Consider the following 20,515-nt stretch of genomic DNA (forward strand, 5'->3'; position numbering starts at 1 on the left):
TACAGAGGGTGAAGGAGCTGCGGGGCCGGGCCGGGCCGGGCCGGGCGGAGGAGCGGGGCCGGGTTCCGGGGCCGGCGCCGCGCACGGCGCGGGAGGCACGGCAGCCAGCCGGTAAGGGCCGCCCGCCCCCCGACCCGGCCCGACCCGGCCCGCGCCCCTCGGACACCGAGCCGGGGCTGGCCTGCCCCGCCGCGCCCCTGTCCCCCAGCCCAGAGCTGCTGTGCTGCCCTGTCTGTCTCGCTGTCCGGGCTCCGCTCCCAGGTCCCGTGGCCCCGTCCTTGCCCCGGCAGCCTCGGCTCCTCTCTCCCGTCTCTCCTCCGCCGGCCGGCTGGCGGCGGGCGGCGAGCGGCCGGGGGATCTCAGCTGTGTGACCTGGGCCGCGGAGAGGCCTCTGGCGTAGCCCGGAGCCTGTGTCTGACAGCCGGTGTCCGAGGTCAATGCTTTCCTCCTAGACCCTCGCTCTCTTTCACTATCCCTCGGGGTAATGCTGTTGTGCGGACAAGCATATTGAGACGCGAGTGCCCTGAGCAGCGCTGTGCAATAGGCAACAGCTTCTGAAACTGCGCAGAGCACAAGAAGTTTCTTTCTATACCATTGGAGCTGTCATGGAGGAATGTGCTGAGCCCTGCCCTGCAACAACCCCACCTTGCACACAACAGTGATTAGCTGAGATTAGCTGAGTGCGTCTCTGCCTTCTGTAATCGGGGTTTATAATAAGCACATACGAGAACAGCCTGGCTGTGGGCTGCTGGGGAACTGCAGAAAGAGCATGTCATGTCAGAACAGTGCAAATGGAAGGGGCAGTGCAGAGATTTGAAATTATCACTGGGATGTGGAAACTGTAGGAACAGTTTGTGTCTTAAACATTGTGTCATAGCTGGGGGATGTTTTTCAGGTCTTAGGGTGTCTACTTGTCACCTGAGTGACCTTGGACAAATCTTTTTTGTTCTGCCCAAGTTTCACTTTTTAGCTAAGTGTGGGGAGATCAGCCTATCAGGTCCTTTGTGTGCACTGCTGGAAGTCCAATATCAGTAGGAATAGAGAGGAATGATTGGGTGTCCAGTGGCAGGAGGAGGACTGGGAAAGTCAGTGGGAGGGGATTTCTGATTGACAGTATTTGGGTGGTGCAAGAGAGAGAAGGCCTCAGTAGAGTGCTATCAGGGATAATTATTATGACAGCTTTGGGGGTCAATTAGCTCATGCAACAATCACAGTCTTATTATAGGGTACTGTAAAGCCATAAGTATTTCAGGTTAGCAAAGGTGAGAAATTTTTGCCTCTGAGAGCACTGTTTGCATGGTCTAATGTAATTTGGGAATTTTCACTGTTTAGCTGCATGCTCTCTATTTCTCAGTGATGAGGTGTGCTCTGACCTGTCAGGTTTTGCTTTGCAGGCATTGTTACCCTTTAAGGTCTGTGCAGGAAGCCGTGTCTGAGGAAAGCTGTGGGGAATTGCTGCTTCTGTCCACTTCCTTTGGGGCTGAGATTCATTAATATATTAGATGTGGAATCGGATGGATGTCTGTAGAAGAAGGGTGAGGAATTGTCATGATTAATTAATTAGAAGTCCTGAGAAAAGCATGAGCTTTCTTGGAAGTCTTAGATGCTATTTTGAGAGATGGCAGCAGGTGGCAACCTCTCCCTAAAAATTGTACTGTGGAAGAGTTCAGTACTTGCAAATTTTTCTCAGGCAGACAGAAGAGTTTGCTAAAGAAGGGTTTTTTCCTTCTTTAAGGATTATGAGTCCTCTCCTTGATACAGATATGCATAGTGTATAGAAGGATCACTTCTATAAAAGTAAGACTCAAATCAGGCTTTTTACTTCCCTTTCAAACTCAGAGCTCACTGACTTAAGGAGGGGTGCTGCTCTATTGCTGCAGATCCTCAGCTGCAGTGGAGCTGAACTGCTCAGACGTTCTCCAGAGACAGCGTGATACGTGCATCCTCTGTGGGCCTCCTCAAGCCTGTTGGAACCACTGCTGGTTTGCCTTTAGGGCCAGGGACACAGTGAACCTCTTCAGTACCTATGATCCAGCACTTCTGCAGTTGTTCTGTTGACACTGAGCCACTCTAAATGGAGTGTTGTTTGCTTTCCTCCATTTGGGTGGGTTACCATGACCAAGACACTTTACCTTCACATTCTGTCCTGACTTAGTTTGTGAAGAGAGAACACTAATGTTGCAGTAATTGACTTTCCTATGTGAAATGCTCTATTGACAAGAAAAGCCAAACAATCGATCAATACTGTTCCGCACAATTTTTGCAGCTTATCTTTATTTGCACATTAAATGTAAATTATTTCAGCCATGCAGTCAGTCCAGCCCAGAGGTAAGTAGGGGGGAGCTTGTGCCATTTACCCAACTAAGTTTGTGATAGTTGCATTCTTCACTGAGTCCTTAACCAGTTAATTTTCTGTAGGGAAGAGGTCTCTTGGCCATTGTCTATTAATGTTCACAGGGAAGTTTCCCTCTCAAAAGCCAAGAAGCAGTGAGGCCTGAGTGTACAGCCAGCTCCTACATCTGACAGATTGTAACTGGAGGAGGAGGAGGCAAGAAAGGGACTTGTAAGGAGCATACCAGGTGTCCTGTCCCCCATAGTGGTGAAGTCAGCTAGAGCCTTGTGCAATAGACTCTTGCCAGAAGATTCACCTAAGATCTGTGGATATTTTCACTTGCCTCTGCCAACGAAGGGAGAAGACCTGGACAGGGTTTCTGCAGTAGTATGGGAGGCATGAGTAGGTACTGGAACATCTTGAGAGATGCACCACAGAGAAAGTGTGGTGGACCCCTAACGAGTACCCCACAAAGTGTGTACTGGAAGATTGGAAAGTAATCTTTAGAGATTTGTTATGGTAATGAGGAGATGACCTTTCCACCTCTATTCATGGGGGGCATGAGGAAATAGTTGCACTTTTTTTAATTGTACAAGAGTTCTGTTCAGATTCTGTTGGGCCTTAACTAAGTTGGGATAAGCTTAATGTGTGAATAGCAGTTGGAAGTTTGAGCTTTGGGAGATACTGCTGCAGAGTAATGCTAAAAAGCATTAAATAGATTCTAGTCAATCAGCATATCCTAATAGTGCATGGGGGAGAGAGAGGATGTCCTTAACTTCTGACTCATGGGGCAGAAGAAACCCTAAAAAGAGGTGTGGAATTACTAGCTGAGAGGTCCAAACCCAAGAAGTAATGCTGACCAAACTTCCCCCTTGTGTGGGCCCCGGGAGGCCACAGTTTCTTTTAAGCCCTACATCTGAACAGAGGGCCACGTGATGCAGGTTGTGGTTTACACAAACAGTGTCAAGTAACCAAGAGAGGTTAATCACAGCAAACTGACAAGATGCAGAGGGTTTTGCTGTGCTGCCTGCTGACAGTTTTACTTTATTCAGCATGATATCATCTCAGCATACAGTTCTGTTTAGCTAGAGTTAAAAGACTGCGGTGCAGCCAAGCTCGAAAAGTTTAGGCACTGCTCATGAGAGTGACCCCACTAGCCTGTGAATGTCCACACATCATTTATGATGCTTAGAGGGCCTGTTTGTGGTCAGGAATGGAGCGCAGGGTGCTTTCTCCTTAGTAAGAATGGGATCCTACTCAGAACAATAATTATTTTTATTGTATTCAGTTGTCTTTATATTCAGTTTTGCAGCCTCCCCCCTGCCTGCTGTTGATGTTTGATTTTCAATTAACCTGCTACATTGTTGCCCAGCTAATCTCTCCAGAGGCATGGGGAAATTTTGTTCCCATTTTACAGGTGTCACTGCATCTATCCTGAGTAAATAAGGAGTTGCTGTCAGTGCTGAGATTGAAACCGAGTAGTTACTTGTGGATTACTTCTTCTCACCTTCTGCCATTTGCTGGCTCAAAGAGAAAGTCAAATGAATTTTTTTTTTTTGCTTTTGTTTTTTGGAGGAGCAAGAACAAAGTACATTAACTGAATTGGCACACAATAGCATTGCACTTTGTTTTCTGTTGCCACGTCACTTTTCTGCTTGGAATTTAGCCTGCCCTGAGATTCCTTCTGCTCCCTTTTTGCTTATGTACATACTGACATTAGCTTGTTTGGAGAGGGCAACTAGTGCTAGATCAAAATACATTTGTTTAAATTAATTTCTGCCTCTGATTTCAACCAGCCTGCAGTGAAGACTTGAGTATGTTATTTAGATCCCCTGCTTTTTTTCTGAAACTCTCCTGTAATTGGGACATATGAAAAGAGAGCTATATATGAAAGAAAATTTGGGGTCAGTGGGATTTTTTTTTTTGGGGGGGGGGGTTGCAGGGGGGGTTTAATGAATTCTTAAATATCCTGATTTATTCCAGTATTCGCTGCCTCAGGAAGTAGCATTTAATTTCACTCTTTTGAGAGCATTGTGTTCTCATCAAGTTTCTGATGTGAATATTTTCATATCAACTGTATCTCTCTGTTCTAAACTCTGTGTGAAATTTCTTTCAGAGTCTAGAAAATGAAGCTAAAAGAAATTGAGCGAACAGCTGTGCAGGCATGGAGTCCGGCAAACAACCACCCTATTTACCTAGCAACAGGTAAAGTTCTTCACAATTTGTGACTATTAGAGTATGAATCACAGAAAAATTTCATGTAGAGTTGGGTATGGGTTTTAACTTTCAATAGTTTCCACCTTGATAGTCTCTGGAAAACTTACAAGCAATATACCAAAAACATTACAGCTTTTATGTTTTTTTAAAGTAACTGGTAGAGAATTACTTCTGTGCCCAACAGGAGTGATTTTTTCAAAGGTTGAATACATTATTTTTTTGATTTCTATTTAAGACTCCAACACTGCTTGATGTTCTCCATTGCACACGTCCTATGCCTGTGGGGGGAAAAAGTTAATTCAAGTAATGTTCATTTAAGGTCACTGGTACTTTTCTGTATTCAGTCATAATCATGTAGCTTGACAATCAAATACTATAAACCTCTTCTCCCTAAAGTTGCCTGTCAGGTTAACATTCCATTTTCAGTACTTTTGTAAAACCTTAAATTTTATTTTGTTGATTTTATTAATTAATCACTATTCTTACAGTACTTTTACTTCCTGAAGCAGAAAGTGAGCCTGTTCACTGAGTTGGCAGCAAGCAAGTTTGTCTGTGTAGAGCTGACAGCTCTGGTGGTTTTGTTTGGTTTGCATGGTAAGGCTTTGCTAGCTGAGGTGACTCCTGCAAGAAGCTCCTGGGAGCTCCTGTCCCCTGGCACCGTGCCAGCCACCTTCCCGAGGGACTCACCGCTGTCCCAGGCTGAGCCTGGCAATGGCAGTGCCTCTGGAGTAATATAGTTAGCAAGAGGGAGAAAAAACACCATGTGCAACTGGAGCACAAGAGAGGAGTGAGAATATGGGAGGGAAACAATGCTGCAGTCACCAAGGTCCATGCAGAAGGATGGGCTGGAGGTGTTTCAGGTGCCAGAGCAGAGATTCCTCTGCAGCCCCTGGTGAAGATCTTAGTGAGGCAGGCTCTCACCCCCGCAGCCCATGGAGGTTCATGGTGGAACACATACCCAGCTACAATCCACCGTGCTGGAGCAGTGGGATTCCAAAGGATGCTGTGGCCCTGTGGAAAGCCCAGGCTGGAGCAGGCTCTTGGTAGGGCCTGTAGCCCCATGGAGAGGGAAGCCCATGATGAACCAGGTTTGCTGGCAGGACTTGTGACCCTATGGGGGACTGAGTTTGGAGCAATCTGTTCTGAAAGACCACCCCATGGAGGAAACCCACACTGGATCAGTTTGTGAAGAGCTGAAGCCTCTGAGAAGGATTTGCATTGGAGAAGTTTGCAGAGAACAAGGCCAGAGTTTTGGTTGAACCAAAGGTCTTTGCTTCAGTTTGCTTTAGATCAGAAGCTGTGTAGTTTCATAAATTGTATTGCCTTTTAATAGTCCTTTGGGCACTTTCCATGCTGTAACCATCCCTGTGGTAACTGGGGGACAGTTTGCCTGGCAGTGTCCCACTAGGCAATGTTAAATCAACTTGTAGCTTTTATTCCATAAGAATAATGGGAAAGAAGGAAGCTACCAGTTTGTGACTGCTAGCTGTCTGTGGGTTGTTGAGGCATGTTTAGTTGGTTACAGTTGAAGAACTTACTCTGTAGAGTAGCTTTAAAAGGTCTGATTCAGACGTGTCATGATTGATGAGCAGTATGCAGAAGTACTCGGGATCATAACTGTAGCTGGATTTCATTATGTCAGTGCCTTTGTAATTTAGAGAAGAACTTAATATCAGAAGCCATAGTTGCTTGGAGGAGGGTGCATGAGTTGCACCTATCTCGAGAAAGAAAGTTATCTGTGTACCACTAACCTTGGTGATGAGAATTTCCTGAAGAACTTTTAATTTCTTTCAAAGTCTTTGTCATAATTGTTGATTCTTTTTTTCTGAGGTGTTCAGACATGTCCTCTTTTGAACTGTTACAACACCAAGGTTGTGTTGACCATGAAGAATAGGTTTGCAGTGCCTTACTCTTGTTGTATCTTGTGCTTTGGATAAAAATGTCCACTTGTATTCCTCTTGTACTTCTGCTAGGAACATCTGCCCAACAACTGGATGCATCCTTCAGTACAAGTGCCACCTTGGAAATATTTGAGGTTGACTTCAGGGATCCCTCCCTGGATATGAAGCAGAAAGGAGCACTTCCTGCCTCAAACAGGTACTGGAAGCTCATACTGATGTATCAATCAATGAAGCTGAAAAGGGTTTTCTGGTGCAAGGAAGGAGAGGAGGAGATAATGTTTACAGCATATAAAGTGATCTTTCGAATCAATTGACCTCTCTTCAAAAATTGAACATTTTTGTTGATACACATCATCTTGTGTATAAAAGTAGAGCAGGCGGACTCTTAGAGAAATCTGGAATTACTTGTATGGTAGTCAGTCACTAGAGACATTATGTATAATGTGAATTTGCTGGGGCTAACAATTTGCACTGAAGAGACTAGAGGGAGAGTGAAACTTACTTTCCAGCTCTTTAAAACAAGATTATTTTTTAGGCTTATCGGTGTAGGTGATGTCTGCCCCCAGTGTAAAACACAGCCTGGATTTCTAACTAGCAGATTTTAAAGGGTGTAAACATATTTTTCAGATAACAGCCCTGGAAATGAAGGCACGTAGATCTCTTAACTAATTTTCAATAAAGTGTAGGATAGAGTATTTCACCCACCAAATCCTATGTGAGGTCCTAAAAGTTTTAAACAAACAACAAAACAGCCGAAAAAATAGAGACAAGCTCTTCCTTTTTAAATTTCCTTGAAAAGCCACTGGAAGGAAGCTTATTTCTTTTTTTGCATGCAAGAGCCACAGTCCTCTTGAAAGGAAGATGATTGTTTGAAGTGCAGACTGATGGATATATTTGATAGGTTGAAATAGGGATGTGAGTTTTGGTAATGAAGAGGGTGTCTTGATTTCCACCAAACATCATGGCCTATGCCAGCTTTATTTTCTTCTTTTTTTAGGTTTCATAAGCTGATCTGGGGGAACTTTGGGAATGGATCTGCGGAATCCTCTGGGGTGATCATTGGAGGGGGGGATAACGGAGTGCTGACGATGTACAGCGTGCACCGCGTCTTGGCTTCAAAGGGCGACCCTGTCATTGCACAGACAGAGAAGCATTCAGGTCCTGTTCGAGCCCTTGACTTCAACCCTTTCCAGGTGTGTAACACTGAGATACCAGAGGAAAGTTAATCTCCATATTAGAAAATACATTCCTTTGTGTATAGATTCATAAATAAAGGGACAAGTTTTAACTTAAGAGGCACAGTAGTTGTCACATAAGGCTGGTTTGAGACTCAGATTTGGGTTCTTTTCACAGCTTTGCCTCTGAATTCCCCTGTGACCTTGTTCAAATCACATACCTCTCTATAAAAACATGTCTTGTAATATTGTTATGTGTCAAACCATTGTCCTTTCAAAATTAAAACTTTTATTTTTTTATTTGTTCAGTTGGTGTTTAATTCAGTGGGGCTCTGATCACATTTGAAAGGACTGCAACATAAATGAGGAGTGAATAGAACCTGTTTCTTGTGGTAGCACAAAGGCAAATGGAAAATTGTCTGCAATTGGTTGTGAGAAACTTTCATCTTCTCAGAAGAAATGTCCTTGATGCCAGGCAAAGGCTCAGCTGGCCAGAGATGGTGGCTTCTAGGCCTATGGCAGAATTTCATCGTGATTAACAGCAGCCATCTGCACAAAACAGACAAATTTTAAATGTGTCTGTACTATGCTGCAGTGGATGGCATGGAGGCCAGAGATGTGCTTGGTTTATAATCCAGTTAGTATCTTTATGCATGCCCGTGGCTGTGAAATACAGCTCTCATCTCATTTTGGAAGATTTTGGGGTTTTTGCTTCCATTTATTTTTAAGAAATCTGTGAGCAGGAATCTCAGCTGAGCATTTCTTTTTTTTTCCTACAGAATAATCTCTTGGCTTCCGGAGCCAATGATTCTGAAATTTTCATCTGGGACTTGAACAATTTCAGTGTGCCTATGACTCCGGGGACTAAATCACAGGTAAATGAGTTTTCCTCTGGGCAATACTCATGCAGTTTTGTATCTCAGTAGGCAAGACAAAAAGATGTGTGTGGAGACATCCTAGCCTAGTCAGTCTGTGAAAGGGGAATGACTTTGAAGTCTGTCAGGAGAGAGAAGAATCAGAAGAGACTGATTGGTTTCATTCTTGGGGATGGAAGAAGTGTTGTAAAGGGAGGGGAGGTAGACTGGCAAGCTCTGGAAAGATGCACTTTGCATGGATGGGTAAGCTCTTTGTGGATTTGAATCAAGTAACTGACCAGTTTATCTTGTGATCCAGCTGGGGCATGTGTGATGGATTAAGAAGGTTTATTGGACCTTCTCTGAGGAATGAATTTATTTCAGGCTTCAGCTGAGGCTTTTCATATCTCATGAAAGTCATATCCCTAGCAGAGCCAGTGAGCCATTAAATGCATCTTGGCTATTGCTCCCAGATAATATTTCCCGAGTTTGAAGAGGAAGAAGTTTCTGATTTTCTGATGCTTATTATATTATTCAGGGCAATGAACTCCTGAAAGTAGAAAAATCATAGTAAACTTCAGTAAAGGTAGGCCAAGTTTTTCCTCCAGTAAGTCTCCTGTTTGTTTCCTTGCCTATCTGCTGCATTGCAGTAGATACAAAAACAGCAATTAGTCATGAATACTTCATCGTTTTCCATCTCACCGCACGCCTGAAATGTTGCACTTCATTTAAGTTCATCTGAGAAGTTGGGGTAGAAACATATATGTGTGCTTAGGTGCAGTTCTCTCTGGAGTGATTCATAACATATTTGGCCAATGTAGAATCCAGTGCCTGTTCCTCAAATGCAGAGGTACTTTTCCAGGTGACATTCCCCTATAGAATTTTACTGTCCACTCTACTCTCTCAGTAAAGGAGTTTCCCTAGTCTTTCTGGTTAGTGCTGCTGGTATTTTCAGTTAGCTGATCAGCAATTGAAGAGAGGAATCTATGTATCATCAAATCCCTTATCCCTCAGTTAAACTATTAACAGACTCCTGTGAGTGTTCCCTCAGCTTGGGAATAATGGATGTGTGGCCTTTCCTGTCTTGGCAGCCACATGAAGACATCAGTGTGGTGTCCTGGAATCGGCAGGTGCAGCATATCCTGTCCTCTGCTCACCCCAGCGGCAAGGCTGTGGTTTGGGACCTCAGGAAGAATGAGCCCATCATCAAAGTCAGTGACCACAGCAACAGAGTGAGTGAAGAAAAGCTGCATTTGTAACTAGCTTACAATGTGCCACATGGGACTACAAAGCAGTGGCACAGACTCTTGGGACAAGTGGTTTTATTCTAGGAGCTGTTGGAACTAGTTTTCTTGGAGACGTAGCATCAAAGCACCTCTTTTTCTTCTTTCCTGAATGAAATGGGGAAACAAGGCCCCTTACTGTTTTTAAAATTCATGCACTCTTGCATTCAGTTTCTGTGTTCACAACTCATTTATGAGATGCCTCCCAGCTTTCTTCCTAGATCAGCTTTGGACTTTGACTTCTGTGTGGTTAGTAGGGGTTTTTTTGCTGTGAAGAGACGGTAGAAATGCTTGCTGCTTGGAGCAAGACATTACTATACTTGGTTTATGTCAAGCATTCTAGGAGAGTTCAGTACAGAGTGACATGGCTATGGCCCATTTGTGCTATTGCCAACTTGCATTGCTGAATTTTCAGCCTGTGCTATTTTTGTCCCTAGATGCATTGCTCAGGAATGGCCTGGCATCCAGAAGTTGCAACCCAGCTAGTCCTTTCCTCTGAGGATGACCGTTTGCCAGTGATCCAAATATGGGACTTACGCTTTGCTACCTCTCCTCTTAGCCAGCTGGAAGGGCACACCAGGTGAGGACTTGCATGTTGTGTTGCATCTTTCCAAGGTAGACAGCTGGGCGACTGGACTTAGGGAAACTGTGATTTTCTCCTGGGCCTGCTTTCTTTTCCAGATGAATCTGGTTGAAGGTAGAGATGAGAACTAGCATTTCTGAGCCAAGGTGATGGTGCATGGTGCTTTCTTAGTGACTGGATGGCAGAACAAACTGTACAGGAAATATGACTGATTTCTTTCTGATCTCTTTTAGGGGAGTTCTCTCTGTTTCTTGGTGCCAGGCTGACCCTGAACTGCTGTTGAGTAGTGCCAAAGACAACCGGATCTTGTGCTGGAACCCAAGTACGGGGGAGGTATGTAACCACAGCTATCAGTATACGTGGTCTGCTTTATATTGTGTACTTTGCTCTGTGTGTGTCCTTCCCTTTATCCTTGTGGAGTGCCAATGTAATTCCCTCAGGCATGTCTTATGTACTCTTTCTGAAGTGGATGAGTGTGGTCCATATCCAGAGTGAAACAGGTTTTTGCTGATACATCTTTGTCCAGAGATCAGAGAGGGAAGAAAACTTTAACTTTAAATTTAGTTTCAGCTATTTATAATTACTCTTGCTATGGTAACACTTTAGTGTTCTCTCTTTCCATGTGATTCTTCTTTTTCCTTCTCCTAGAGTAGTAACTTCATTTGGGAGGACATTTGAAGGAGACCAAAGAGCATATGTTAGAGAAGGGGACAGTGTAGTTAAACAATGTGTGTAAACTTTATTTGTAGTAAAATGGTTTCATATGTATGTGCTTATCTAGCCATGTATCTCAGAATTACCATACTTGGTATATTTAGGTATCACCTGAATTAAAGTGGGGCTGTTTAAATTTTTTTTTATGTGCACCCATTCATTCAGTGCAGAAATCCTGGATAAAACTGAACTTTGGACAATGCAGTTGATATTGATGATAGCATGGGGAAAGTGCTCTAACAATACTGAGCAAAGTCCAGATGGGAGCCCCAGGCTAGATTAATTTCATGGGACAATATCACTCAGCTGGCCACTTTTGCCTTGGAGACAAGGAAAAGAATTAATTCATTTTCCTAAAATGCATGCAATGCTGCTTTTGTAGTTTCATGGAATTTGATCCTCACTTCGTCTAGATCTCTAGTGGTTAGAAGAGATTCAGACTCTGAAATGTTCCCGATGTCTAATTTTTACAAAAATATTTTCACTGTCTTTTAGTGGAAAACTTAAAAAGAAATCAGTGTGGCTGACTTATTTTTATGCATGCTGCTGTAGAATTGCAGAGTCCAAATTAAAATTAGACTTTTGTGTATAAATTACTGTTAGGGGGCTCTTATTGACTTGGTACCAATGAACAGCAAAATTTCAAGTGAAAAAGTTGGGAAGCTTTGCAGTATTAAGGATGAATACAGTTATACAGAATGGCTGATCTCATGAGTTTGAGTGAAGTATTGGTTTCTTTGGGTTTGGGGGATGTTTGGTTTCTTGGGATTTGTTTGTCAATTTTTCTATTTGGCAATCTAGATTTTAATATAAGCAAATTATATTAATTCGCTTCTATCTGGAACAGAAACCACCAATCACATTCCCACAGAAAACAAAGCTGTGACTGTCTGTGCTTTGTTTCTGTAAACCATAAAGGAAATATGTTCATTTTACAAATGGGAGGTTTAAAGTCAAGGCTGTGTTAGTGAGTTGCCCAACATCAGGCAGGAAGTCTGTGAATTGAACTTTGACTTTTTGAATGCTGAACCATAAACTTGTTGGCTGCAATGTCCTTCATAGTTCATGCGCAGCTATTACGTTGTCCTCTCTTCTTGGTCAATATTTTTTTCTTTAGGCTCTTTATTTTCCTTGTCACATTTGTTGCTCCACACTATTCTTTCTGTTTACGTGTTCTTGCTCATGACACATTCTTGCCTCTTGACTTCTGATTTTATTGTGTTGTTTTCTGGTGTCTCTCCCTTGGTTAACAACAAATGTGACAATGCTATAATGCTCTGATAAAGCAGTACTCAGGAAGCAGAGCAAAAGTGACTTTTCACTTTTGGATTTTGTTCTACAGTCAGAATCCAGTTTAACATGAGTTTTCTGTGTCTTTCAGTTTGGACTCAAGGTGCTATAATTTGGTTGCAAAGGCGCCATTCAAGAAGCAAAAATAAGAGATTTGTATGCAATGGTGGCATGTAAATAAAGTGACAGGCTTGCTGTGGGCAAGTGATTTGGGGAGAGCAGGAGGCTGTTTGTGTTGTGCTTCTGTCTTCTCTGTTTCTGTGATAGGTGGTGTATGAGTTGCCCATTCGGAGTCAGTGGTGCTTTGATGTCCAGTGGTGTCCCAGGAATCCTTCAGTCTTCTCTGCTGCCACGTTCGATGGGTGGATCAACATTTATTCTGTTATGGGCGGTAACTTAGAGGCTCAGCAGAAGACACAGGCTGACAAGGTAAAGTCCTGTGACCATGTTAGACCTTGACAGGCTGGCACTTTCTCTCGTGACTGCTCAGAGTGGTGGAAGCACACGTGTGTAACAGGGTCACCTTTAAGTGATGCAATCTGTCCCAGACACCTGGACCTATGGCTGTATGGTGTGGGAACCACAAGGTACCTGAGTGGGCTGTAATAATCCCACCAGATTCCAGAAACCACATTGCCTCTGACAAGGCATTGTGTAAAGAAAGGTGTGTAAAGAAAACCAAGGTGTGTAAAGAAAACCAAGAGCAAGCACAGTTGTGATGTTAAGATACATTTTATTGTTACTACTATTAGACTAAAAATAAAGCAGTACACAAGCTTTTCTTGTCATTAGGTAAACATTAAATACATTGATACTAATTAATAGGATTAATATTCTTCATTAGTTTAGAAGGTAATTTTATAAAGTGGCTTATGAACCACTATTAGCAATTTTCCTCAAGTCTTTTGACTACAACTTTGAGCAATGTTAATATTTTTGATACTGAAACCTATTACTTAGCCAATGAATAGATGAGCAAACTCTGAACAGATTAAATGTCACTACTGTCTAAAATTTTAGTTTTAATCTGGTGTCTAGTCTTTTAATTCTCTCCCTCTGTCCCAGCCAACAAATGCCTTACAATACAGGTTTTAAGAGAATACGTATGAACTGGCTTAAGTGTTATTTATATAGTCATTTACAGCTGACTGAGTTCAGTTTCATAGGATTTGCAAGAGGCAGAAAATACTTTATCAAGCAACAGCTGTGGGAGATTAAGGATTTATTTAACCCATGGAGAATTTTCTTTCTCTGCATTCTTCATGTGCATGCACCACGCTTCCACTGTTCAAAATTGGGGAACAGTACTGTTGAATAATTCCTGAATAAGTTGAATATCAAGTAAGAACACAAGCAGGAAATAATGGCAGTTATGGTGACAGGGAGATTGTGACCAAGAGGTCTCTCTCTTATGAATTCAATAGTCTCAGGACAGAAACTCTGTTGCAGACCTGGTTATGTATATTTATTGCTTTAAGGTTTAAGGCGTTTGATCTGTTGCATATAAGCTGTTCCTCAGGAATTATTCTTTCTTTGGAATTGGTTTCCTCTGAAGAAAGACAAAACATTGCTTGTGATTCTAAGATCTGGCAGCCTTAGCTTTATCAGCCTGATGTTGCTTCCTTTTGGGTGTGCTGGTTAGCTGAGTTATAAAGCTATTCCCTACGGTCCAGTCAGACTTGAACAGGATTATCTTTAGCAAACAACAAATCTATGCAAACAATGTTAAAAATGAAAAGTGCTTGTGAACAGCATTGTATGTATGTTCACTGACTCCCTAAATGTAAGAAATCTGGCTCAGGGGCCACTTTTGTCACTCTCTTGTCTAGACAAGAAAGTTTTATTTCATTAGTTTCATTGAAGCCAAAAAAGCTTGAGACAGTCCTTCAAACTAACCCATTTGAAAGACTCCAGCAATAAAAAGGGAGTCAGAATTCCTGTGTGAGAAAAACAAGAAATAAGTTGGACAACTTTTGACCATATGTTGTCATTGTCTTGCATAAAACAAGTAATTTTGCAACTCCTCTGTTTGAACTGGGTGCTAGGCCTAGCAGTGCTTTTTTAGGAAATTTGCATCTTGCTGAGGAAAAACTACTTGAAAGTCTCTTAGGGTAAAACTTCCTTAAGAAATGATTGCTGGAACTGTGTTGAAATGCCCTTTCTCTTGCACAGGGACTCGGTGGTATTCCAGAAAGAGGTGCTGTACTTGCCTAATTTTTCATCAGTGTGGAAAGTAACGAGTTCCTAAGCAATAGTTTTTTGTGCTTATTCCATACAGAGAGGAATTTAATTATATTTTATTCCTATTTCCATCTGATTCTAGATCTCTTCCTCCTTCAACAACCTGGATCCCTTTGGCACAGGACAGAGCCTTCCTCCTCTGCAGGTGCCAGAACAAGTAACTCAGACCACCTTGATTCCACCGTTAAAAAAGCCACCCAAGTGGATTCGCAGACCTGTGGGGGTTTCATTTGCAGTAAGTGAATTTTCATCCTTAGCTGAAAATGCAATAGATGTGTTGTCTTGTGACACAGTCATTTGCTTTGACTGGAAAAACCTCTATCTTCCTGTTGCTAGTTGCTTTAATGCCTGTTTAAGGTGCATTGTGGTGTCCCATGAAGTGAAGTTTGTTTACTCTCAATATTCAGATATATTTCTGGCAAGGAAGAGTCCTGTAGCGGAGAATGGGAGATTATAAATAGAAGTTAACATAATCTAAGGAAATTTTGTAAAAGCTGTCCTTGCAGGCTGGCATGCATTCCCATTCCCTTCTGTCTGTCTCTTTCCTATCCAGGCATTTAATTTTCCTCGCATCTTTGCTTCTAAATTGGATTGCTGAATTGTTCTTGTAGCCTGTTACTTGACTTGTTCGTTGTCTTTCTAGTGCCTGCTCCTCACCTGATAGTTTCTATCATTGCAGTCTGCCTCTCCATGTAACACAAGAACTAACAGTTCTGTTCAATGGTACTTGTTCCTCTGTGCCTCTCTGGCACTTGCAATTGGCTAGGCCTGATTGGGTATGCACAAGTGTCAAGTTTATCAGTGTTCAGTTCAGCTGAAGGGTCGTAATGAGAGCTGCCTCAGTGCTCATACCATCCATGCCCACTAAACTCTTGGGTTCCTTGTGATCACTGCTGGAGCTTGGGTCTGCCTTGATAAATGAAGAACTGAGTAGCTTTACCTTTGTTTTTAAGAATACCTATTGTGTCTCTCTGTCATTCTCAGTTTGGAGGAAAACTGATTACCTTTGGTCTAACCAAAGCTCCTGGACAGCAAATGCAGCAGACTTATCCACACCAGGTATTCATCAGTCAAGTCACTACTGAAACTGAATTCCTACTCCGATCCAGAGAGCTGCAGATGGCCTTGCAGTCCGGGAACCTCCTTGATTACTGCCAGGGCAAGATCCAGACAGCCAAGTTGCCATTTGATGAGAACCTTTGGAACTTCTTGAAGGTAGGATGGCTGTGGTGAAATACAGAGGTCAGTTCTTCTATGATCATGGAGTGGAATATGGTCATCTCTAGCTATTTATATTCCTGTTCTTAAAAATATAAAATGGAATTGAATGAATATGCTTATTATTTTTCTAAAGAAAGTTGAGGTGTTGGAGGTTGTCTTGTTTTTCGTTAGGAATGATCTTTTCAGTGGACTTGTTCGGGCTTCCTGAAATAGGATCTTTGTCTGTCAACACACTGCCAAGCTATATCTGCCTGCGACCTGTGGAGCTGTACATTATAATTTTTTAAGGTGAAGTCCAAATGGACAATGAGATACCCCAGAACAAAGAAGAGAGCTGTGGTGGCATGAGGACTGACTAACCTTAATGGGCAGTTTGGTAGCATGAGAGTTTGGTAATAAGAAGAGGTCACCCTTCTGAAGAGGCAGGGCTTAATCTTGGCAGTGGTTTATAGACACTTGTAGCAGACTGTGTGGAGGGCAAAATACTGAGATATTTGCCACAGTATTATATTTGTGTGGGGAATCTTGAACAGGATGGCCAGCTGTTAATCTAGGTGGTGAAAGTGATCTCCATTGCAACAATGTCTTTGGTTACGTTAAATGAGACACATCAAGCTGTCATTCTGAGTCACTTTTTATAATCCATCTGGTTTGTGGTCCTGAGAGACCACTCCAGCACATAAAGGACATATTACAATTGATTGTCTTGAACTACAAATTAGGCTTCTGTACAAAAGTGTCCTGCAGCACCATTCCTGCTTCTGCAGGAACAGTTTCTGAAATGGACTGTTTACAAATATCTTATACATGTACAGTTTGATCATTTGTATAGAAGAAGCAGCATGAGACTTAACTGAGACAGACAGATTCTCATTGCAGAATGTAAATCATGCATTAAAGCATATAAATAGTGCCTATCAATTAGGCTGTGTGCAGCCTGTGGGAATTTTTGGGAGTGTCTGAAATCCTCATCCAGGGAGCTTCTGTAACAGTTAACGAATTCTTGTGAAGCTAGCTAGCAATTCAGGCAACCATCTTGTCTCAGTTTCATGCAGATTCAAATCAGTCAATTTTCTCTGTGAAGAGATTAGTTTGGCAATTCCTAGATTATCCAGGGAATTAGTGACCAAGTACACTAGGTATGTATACAGTCATGGTTTTGATACACAGTTGTACCTCAGTTGTAACTGTGGCAAACTTGAGTTTTGCCCTTTTACTATGATTATAATTTAAATTCCATGCATCTTTACAAAGTAGTTATTAGGTGGACTTTTCATAGTTGAATTCTTTATCTGGAAACTGAGCTCTGAATTTGCTGCTGCCAGAAGCAGCTAACTATCGTCAGTGTGTAGATGGCTACGATTTTACATATTTTTTGTCTTTTTAATATCCATTGGGGACTCAGGTGAATTTGGAGCAGGAGTCCAGGACTAAACTTCTCAAGCTGCTGGGCTACAGTAAAGAGGATCTGCAAAAAAAGGTAAGGGGTATTTCCAATAGATAGAAACATTTACAGGACTAAAGCTGTTGCAGGAGAGTTGCAAGGTCCTACTGGAACTCAGCAAGAGATCTCATAGCACACAAATGACAGAAGTGTGTGAAATTTCAGCTGGGAGTCACATGAAGTATACCCCACTAAAAAGCAAATGCAAGCACTTTTAAGGGGGAGCCAAAGGGGTCTTGAGCCCTGTTATCTTGCTTTCAGTTGTTGGTGCACTGGGCAGTGTTCAACAACAGTGCAGTTGTGAGAGCTTCTTTTAGCGTTCAGCTCTCTCTATCTCAGGGGATTCTTCAGCCAGGAAGAAGGTGACAGGTGGAAACAGTCTGGCATGGTACTGATGGATAATGCTCTGAAAAGTATAAATAGTCTCTGATAGGCAGTCAGCAGGAACAGGGTGAGGTGGAAGTTTTCAGACAGGTGAATGAGTTGGGGGAATTGTGTCTGTGGCTTGCCAGTCTCTTGGTAGTTTTGCTGTCCAGGTGCTTACTTTGCTTTACTCTGTATGTGTCTGTTACTTTTCTAGATTGCCTTATGTTTGAGTAACGGGATCCCAGATAAACAGCCCCTTCCTGAAGCAGGTGATACAAATACTGCACCAGATCAGGTATGTGCTGTACATCTTGCCAGCTTGGGAGAGCAGAGGAGGGCAGAATGAACTGGAAGGTCTTAATTCCGACCACAGCTTGTTGAGCTCAATGCAGAGGGCATTTCACAGGCCTATCAGACTCTCACAGGATCAGACTAAATGATAATAACTTTCCCTTTTGGCTTTAAAACTAACTAATGAACAGTGAAGAACTCCTGGCTGTTATTCCTGCAAGAATGATTGCTTCACCTGTGTTGATTTCTTCAGTGTTAGAATTAGCCTCACCCCAGATTTACTTGAGGCTACTGTTCTGGATTTCCTCTGTGAAGCTTCTGGTGTGGTATTTTTTTCTTTTTCACATCTATCCTCTGAAATGTATTTTCACATGATTGTGGGATGTCCATCTTCAAATGCCTTCCAAGGCCTGGTTCACTGTAAATTTTTCTCCGCTGAGGTATCTAAAACTTATATCCTCTGATTAGTTATCATCTTCACGAGCCTCAAACACTAGATGGGATATTCTAGGAGTAGCAATTGTGTCCTGCCTTTCAGTAAAGCACCATGCATGACTGTGATCCAACCTGTTATTTACAGATTTTACTCGTTGTTCTTGTCTCTATTCCATCCGAAATAGTTCAGCTTGCTCAAGGGCTGACAGTTGAGTTGACGAATGCTGCCCAGCAGTGCTGTTGGCATTGCATGTCTTGCACCATCAATCTCCTAAGCTTTGCCAATTGCAGCACTGCTCTTGTTGCTTTCCTTGTGAAACTGCAGATTGATTGCGCAGTGACAGGAGTTTCCAAATTGAAATTAGATTTATATGAGCATGCACAACCAAATGAAGAGCAGCCCCATCCCACCCAGTAATCCATTAAACTGTTTTGGGTAGAATATGTGTGTGCAGTGAATTAAATAAGTCTTGCACTTTTTGCACAGCTTTTGATGAATTCCAGCGATGATGTAGCTGCTGTTTCTTCCTCTTCAGCCTTTTTTGATAACCTCATCCCACAGAACATGAGCACATTGGAGATTCCTGTCTCAGAAGGTATGTTACATAAAGAGTGTTTCTGCCCTCTTAGGAAAATGGGAGAGGAGGGAAAACCAGAAAATTCAGAGAGACCAGGAAGAATCTAGTTCACTCCGGCAGATGGATAGTTTTAAAACATATAACCCCTTCAAGTGTTATGCAGCATATCGCATTGAGCATAGAAATACTTCTTCCAGATGAGAGACCCATTAAAAATTTAAAAGAATCTTCCAGATGATGGAAGACCTAGAGTCAATTCAGTGGATTTTTTGAGTTTCCAAATTTTCTTTTAACTGGTTTTTAGCTGTTACTGCTTTTTAAGGCCTGCTCTTTAAAACAAGCGTCATCATTGCATCTGAGTGATGACTCTTTGGGTTGACTCTGCTTCTGACCTCTGTAGATACAGATGGACTCATCAGCCAAGCCCTTTTGTTGGGGAATTTTGAGGGTGCAGTGGAGCTGTGCATGCGAGCAGAGCGCTTTGCTGATGCCATCATCTTAGCTATAGCTGGTGGGGATAACCTCCTAAAGGAAACCCAGAAACGCTACTTTGCCAAGCAGAAAACAAATCTCTCCATGGTAAGTGATGGTTTTGTGAGCAGGGGAAGGTGTGCACTATCTTGCCAAATGTTTCTCTGGATATATGTGGAAATGCTTTGTCTTCAACGAAGGAAGTAGAATGTGAGCAGAATCTGTGCATCTCCTCTTGCATTTACTCTAATGTCTTGGTAGTTTTATGACAATTTTATGTTGTGTACATAGTATGTCTGTGTTCTCTGTTACTTTTTTTTTGTAATGGTTTTTGTCTCAGCTTCTCATGCTTGTAACCTGTGGTGCATACTGCCCCTTTACAGCTCAACTTGGAAGTTCCTAGCTTATTAATTTACAAATGGGGAAATGTAACAGAGGATATCTTAACACTGTGCTCCCAGTCATTGATACCAGCTGCTCTGAAACAAGATACATGTTAGATCTTTAGTCTTGTCTAGTGTGGCTGTTTCCATATTCTTTTAAGTGCTTTGTTGGGCTTTTTAACTTTTCTTAGAGGCATCAGGTTCCAATTACTGTTAATGTAGGAATGCTGAGATTGTTGGACTTTAATGTACAGTGAGGTAGTCTCTGCATGGTGGAAAGCGTGTTTGAAAGTGCGCTGTTGCTTAGATTGTCAGCTTACCTTTTTCTTTAGTGACTGACAGGCCTTCTGCTTCCCTTACAGCTGCTTTCCTCCATTGTGCAGCAGAAGTGGCAAGATATTGTTTGCACATGTGATCTGCAGAGCTGGAAGGAGGCACTGGCCATCTTGTTAACATACTCAAAGCACGAAGACTACACTCAGCTCTGTGGTATGCAGTGTACCATGTTTTTATACAATTTCCCTTGCAGTACCTCTGGACTGCTTACAGAAAGAAGTGGATAGAGTTAAGAAAAGAAAGCACTTCTTACTCATTACAGCGATCTGGAACTTATTTGAGTGTGGAGTATTGAGTTAGGAGAATGATAGGTGCACACTGTAGCTGAGAATCATGGTGTAAAGTTTGGTATGTGGGTATTCCCTGTGACCTGTAGAAGTAGCATGAAAACAAACCAGGA

The 20,515-nt window shown here is 42.4% G+C and overlaps 1 protein-coding gene across 8 annotated transcripts in view; it reads left to right on the forward strand.

Annotated features, from left to right (window-relative positions):
- Positions 1-20,515, forward strand: part of SEC31B (SEC31 homolog B, COPII coat complex component) — a 36,308-nt gene that overhangs the window by 1,114 nt on the left and 14,679 nt on the right. For 3 of the 8 annotated variants that reach the window (XM_041415443.1, XM_041415449.1, XM_041415450.1), the window contains exons 1-17: positions 123-433; positions 1,395-1,535; positions 4,449-4,537; positions 6,523-6,646; positions 7,448-7,643; positions 8,405-8,500; positions 9,571-9,711; positions 10,200-10,342; positions 10,579-10,678; positions 12,617-12,778; positions 14,673-14,825; positions 15,575-15,805; positions 17,217-17,291; positions 17,836-17,916; positions 18,835-18,943; positions 19,326-19,504; positions 20,142-20,268. In XM_041415443.1, coding sequence (XP_041271377.1) covers positions 4,459-4,537; positions 6,523-6,646; positions 7,448-7,643; positions 8,405-8,500; positions 9,571-9,711; positions 10,200-10,342; positions 10,579-10,678; positions 12,617-12,778; positions 14,673-14,825; positions 15,575-15,805; positions 17,217-17,291; positions 17,836-17,916; positions 18,835-18,943; positions 19,326-19,504; positions 20,142-20,268 — 1,996 coding nt within the window. In that variant the 5' untranslated portion in view covers positions 123-433; positions 1,395-1,535; positions 4,449-4,458. The other 5 variants (XM_041415445.1, XM_041415447.1, XM_041415446.1 and 2 more) reach the window with 5 other exon arrangements.

Source organism: Onychostruthus taczanowskii, unplaced genomic scaffold (assembly GCF_017590055.1).
Source record: "Onychostruthus taczanowskii isolate IOZ18803 unplaced genomic scaffold, ASM1759005v1 scaffold5, whole genome shotgun sequence".
NCBI lineage: Eukaryota > Metazoa > Chordata > Aves > Passeriformes > Passeridae > Onychostruthus > Onychostruthus taczanowskii.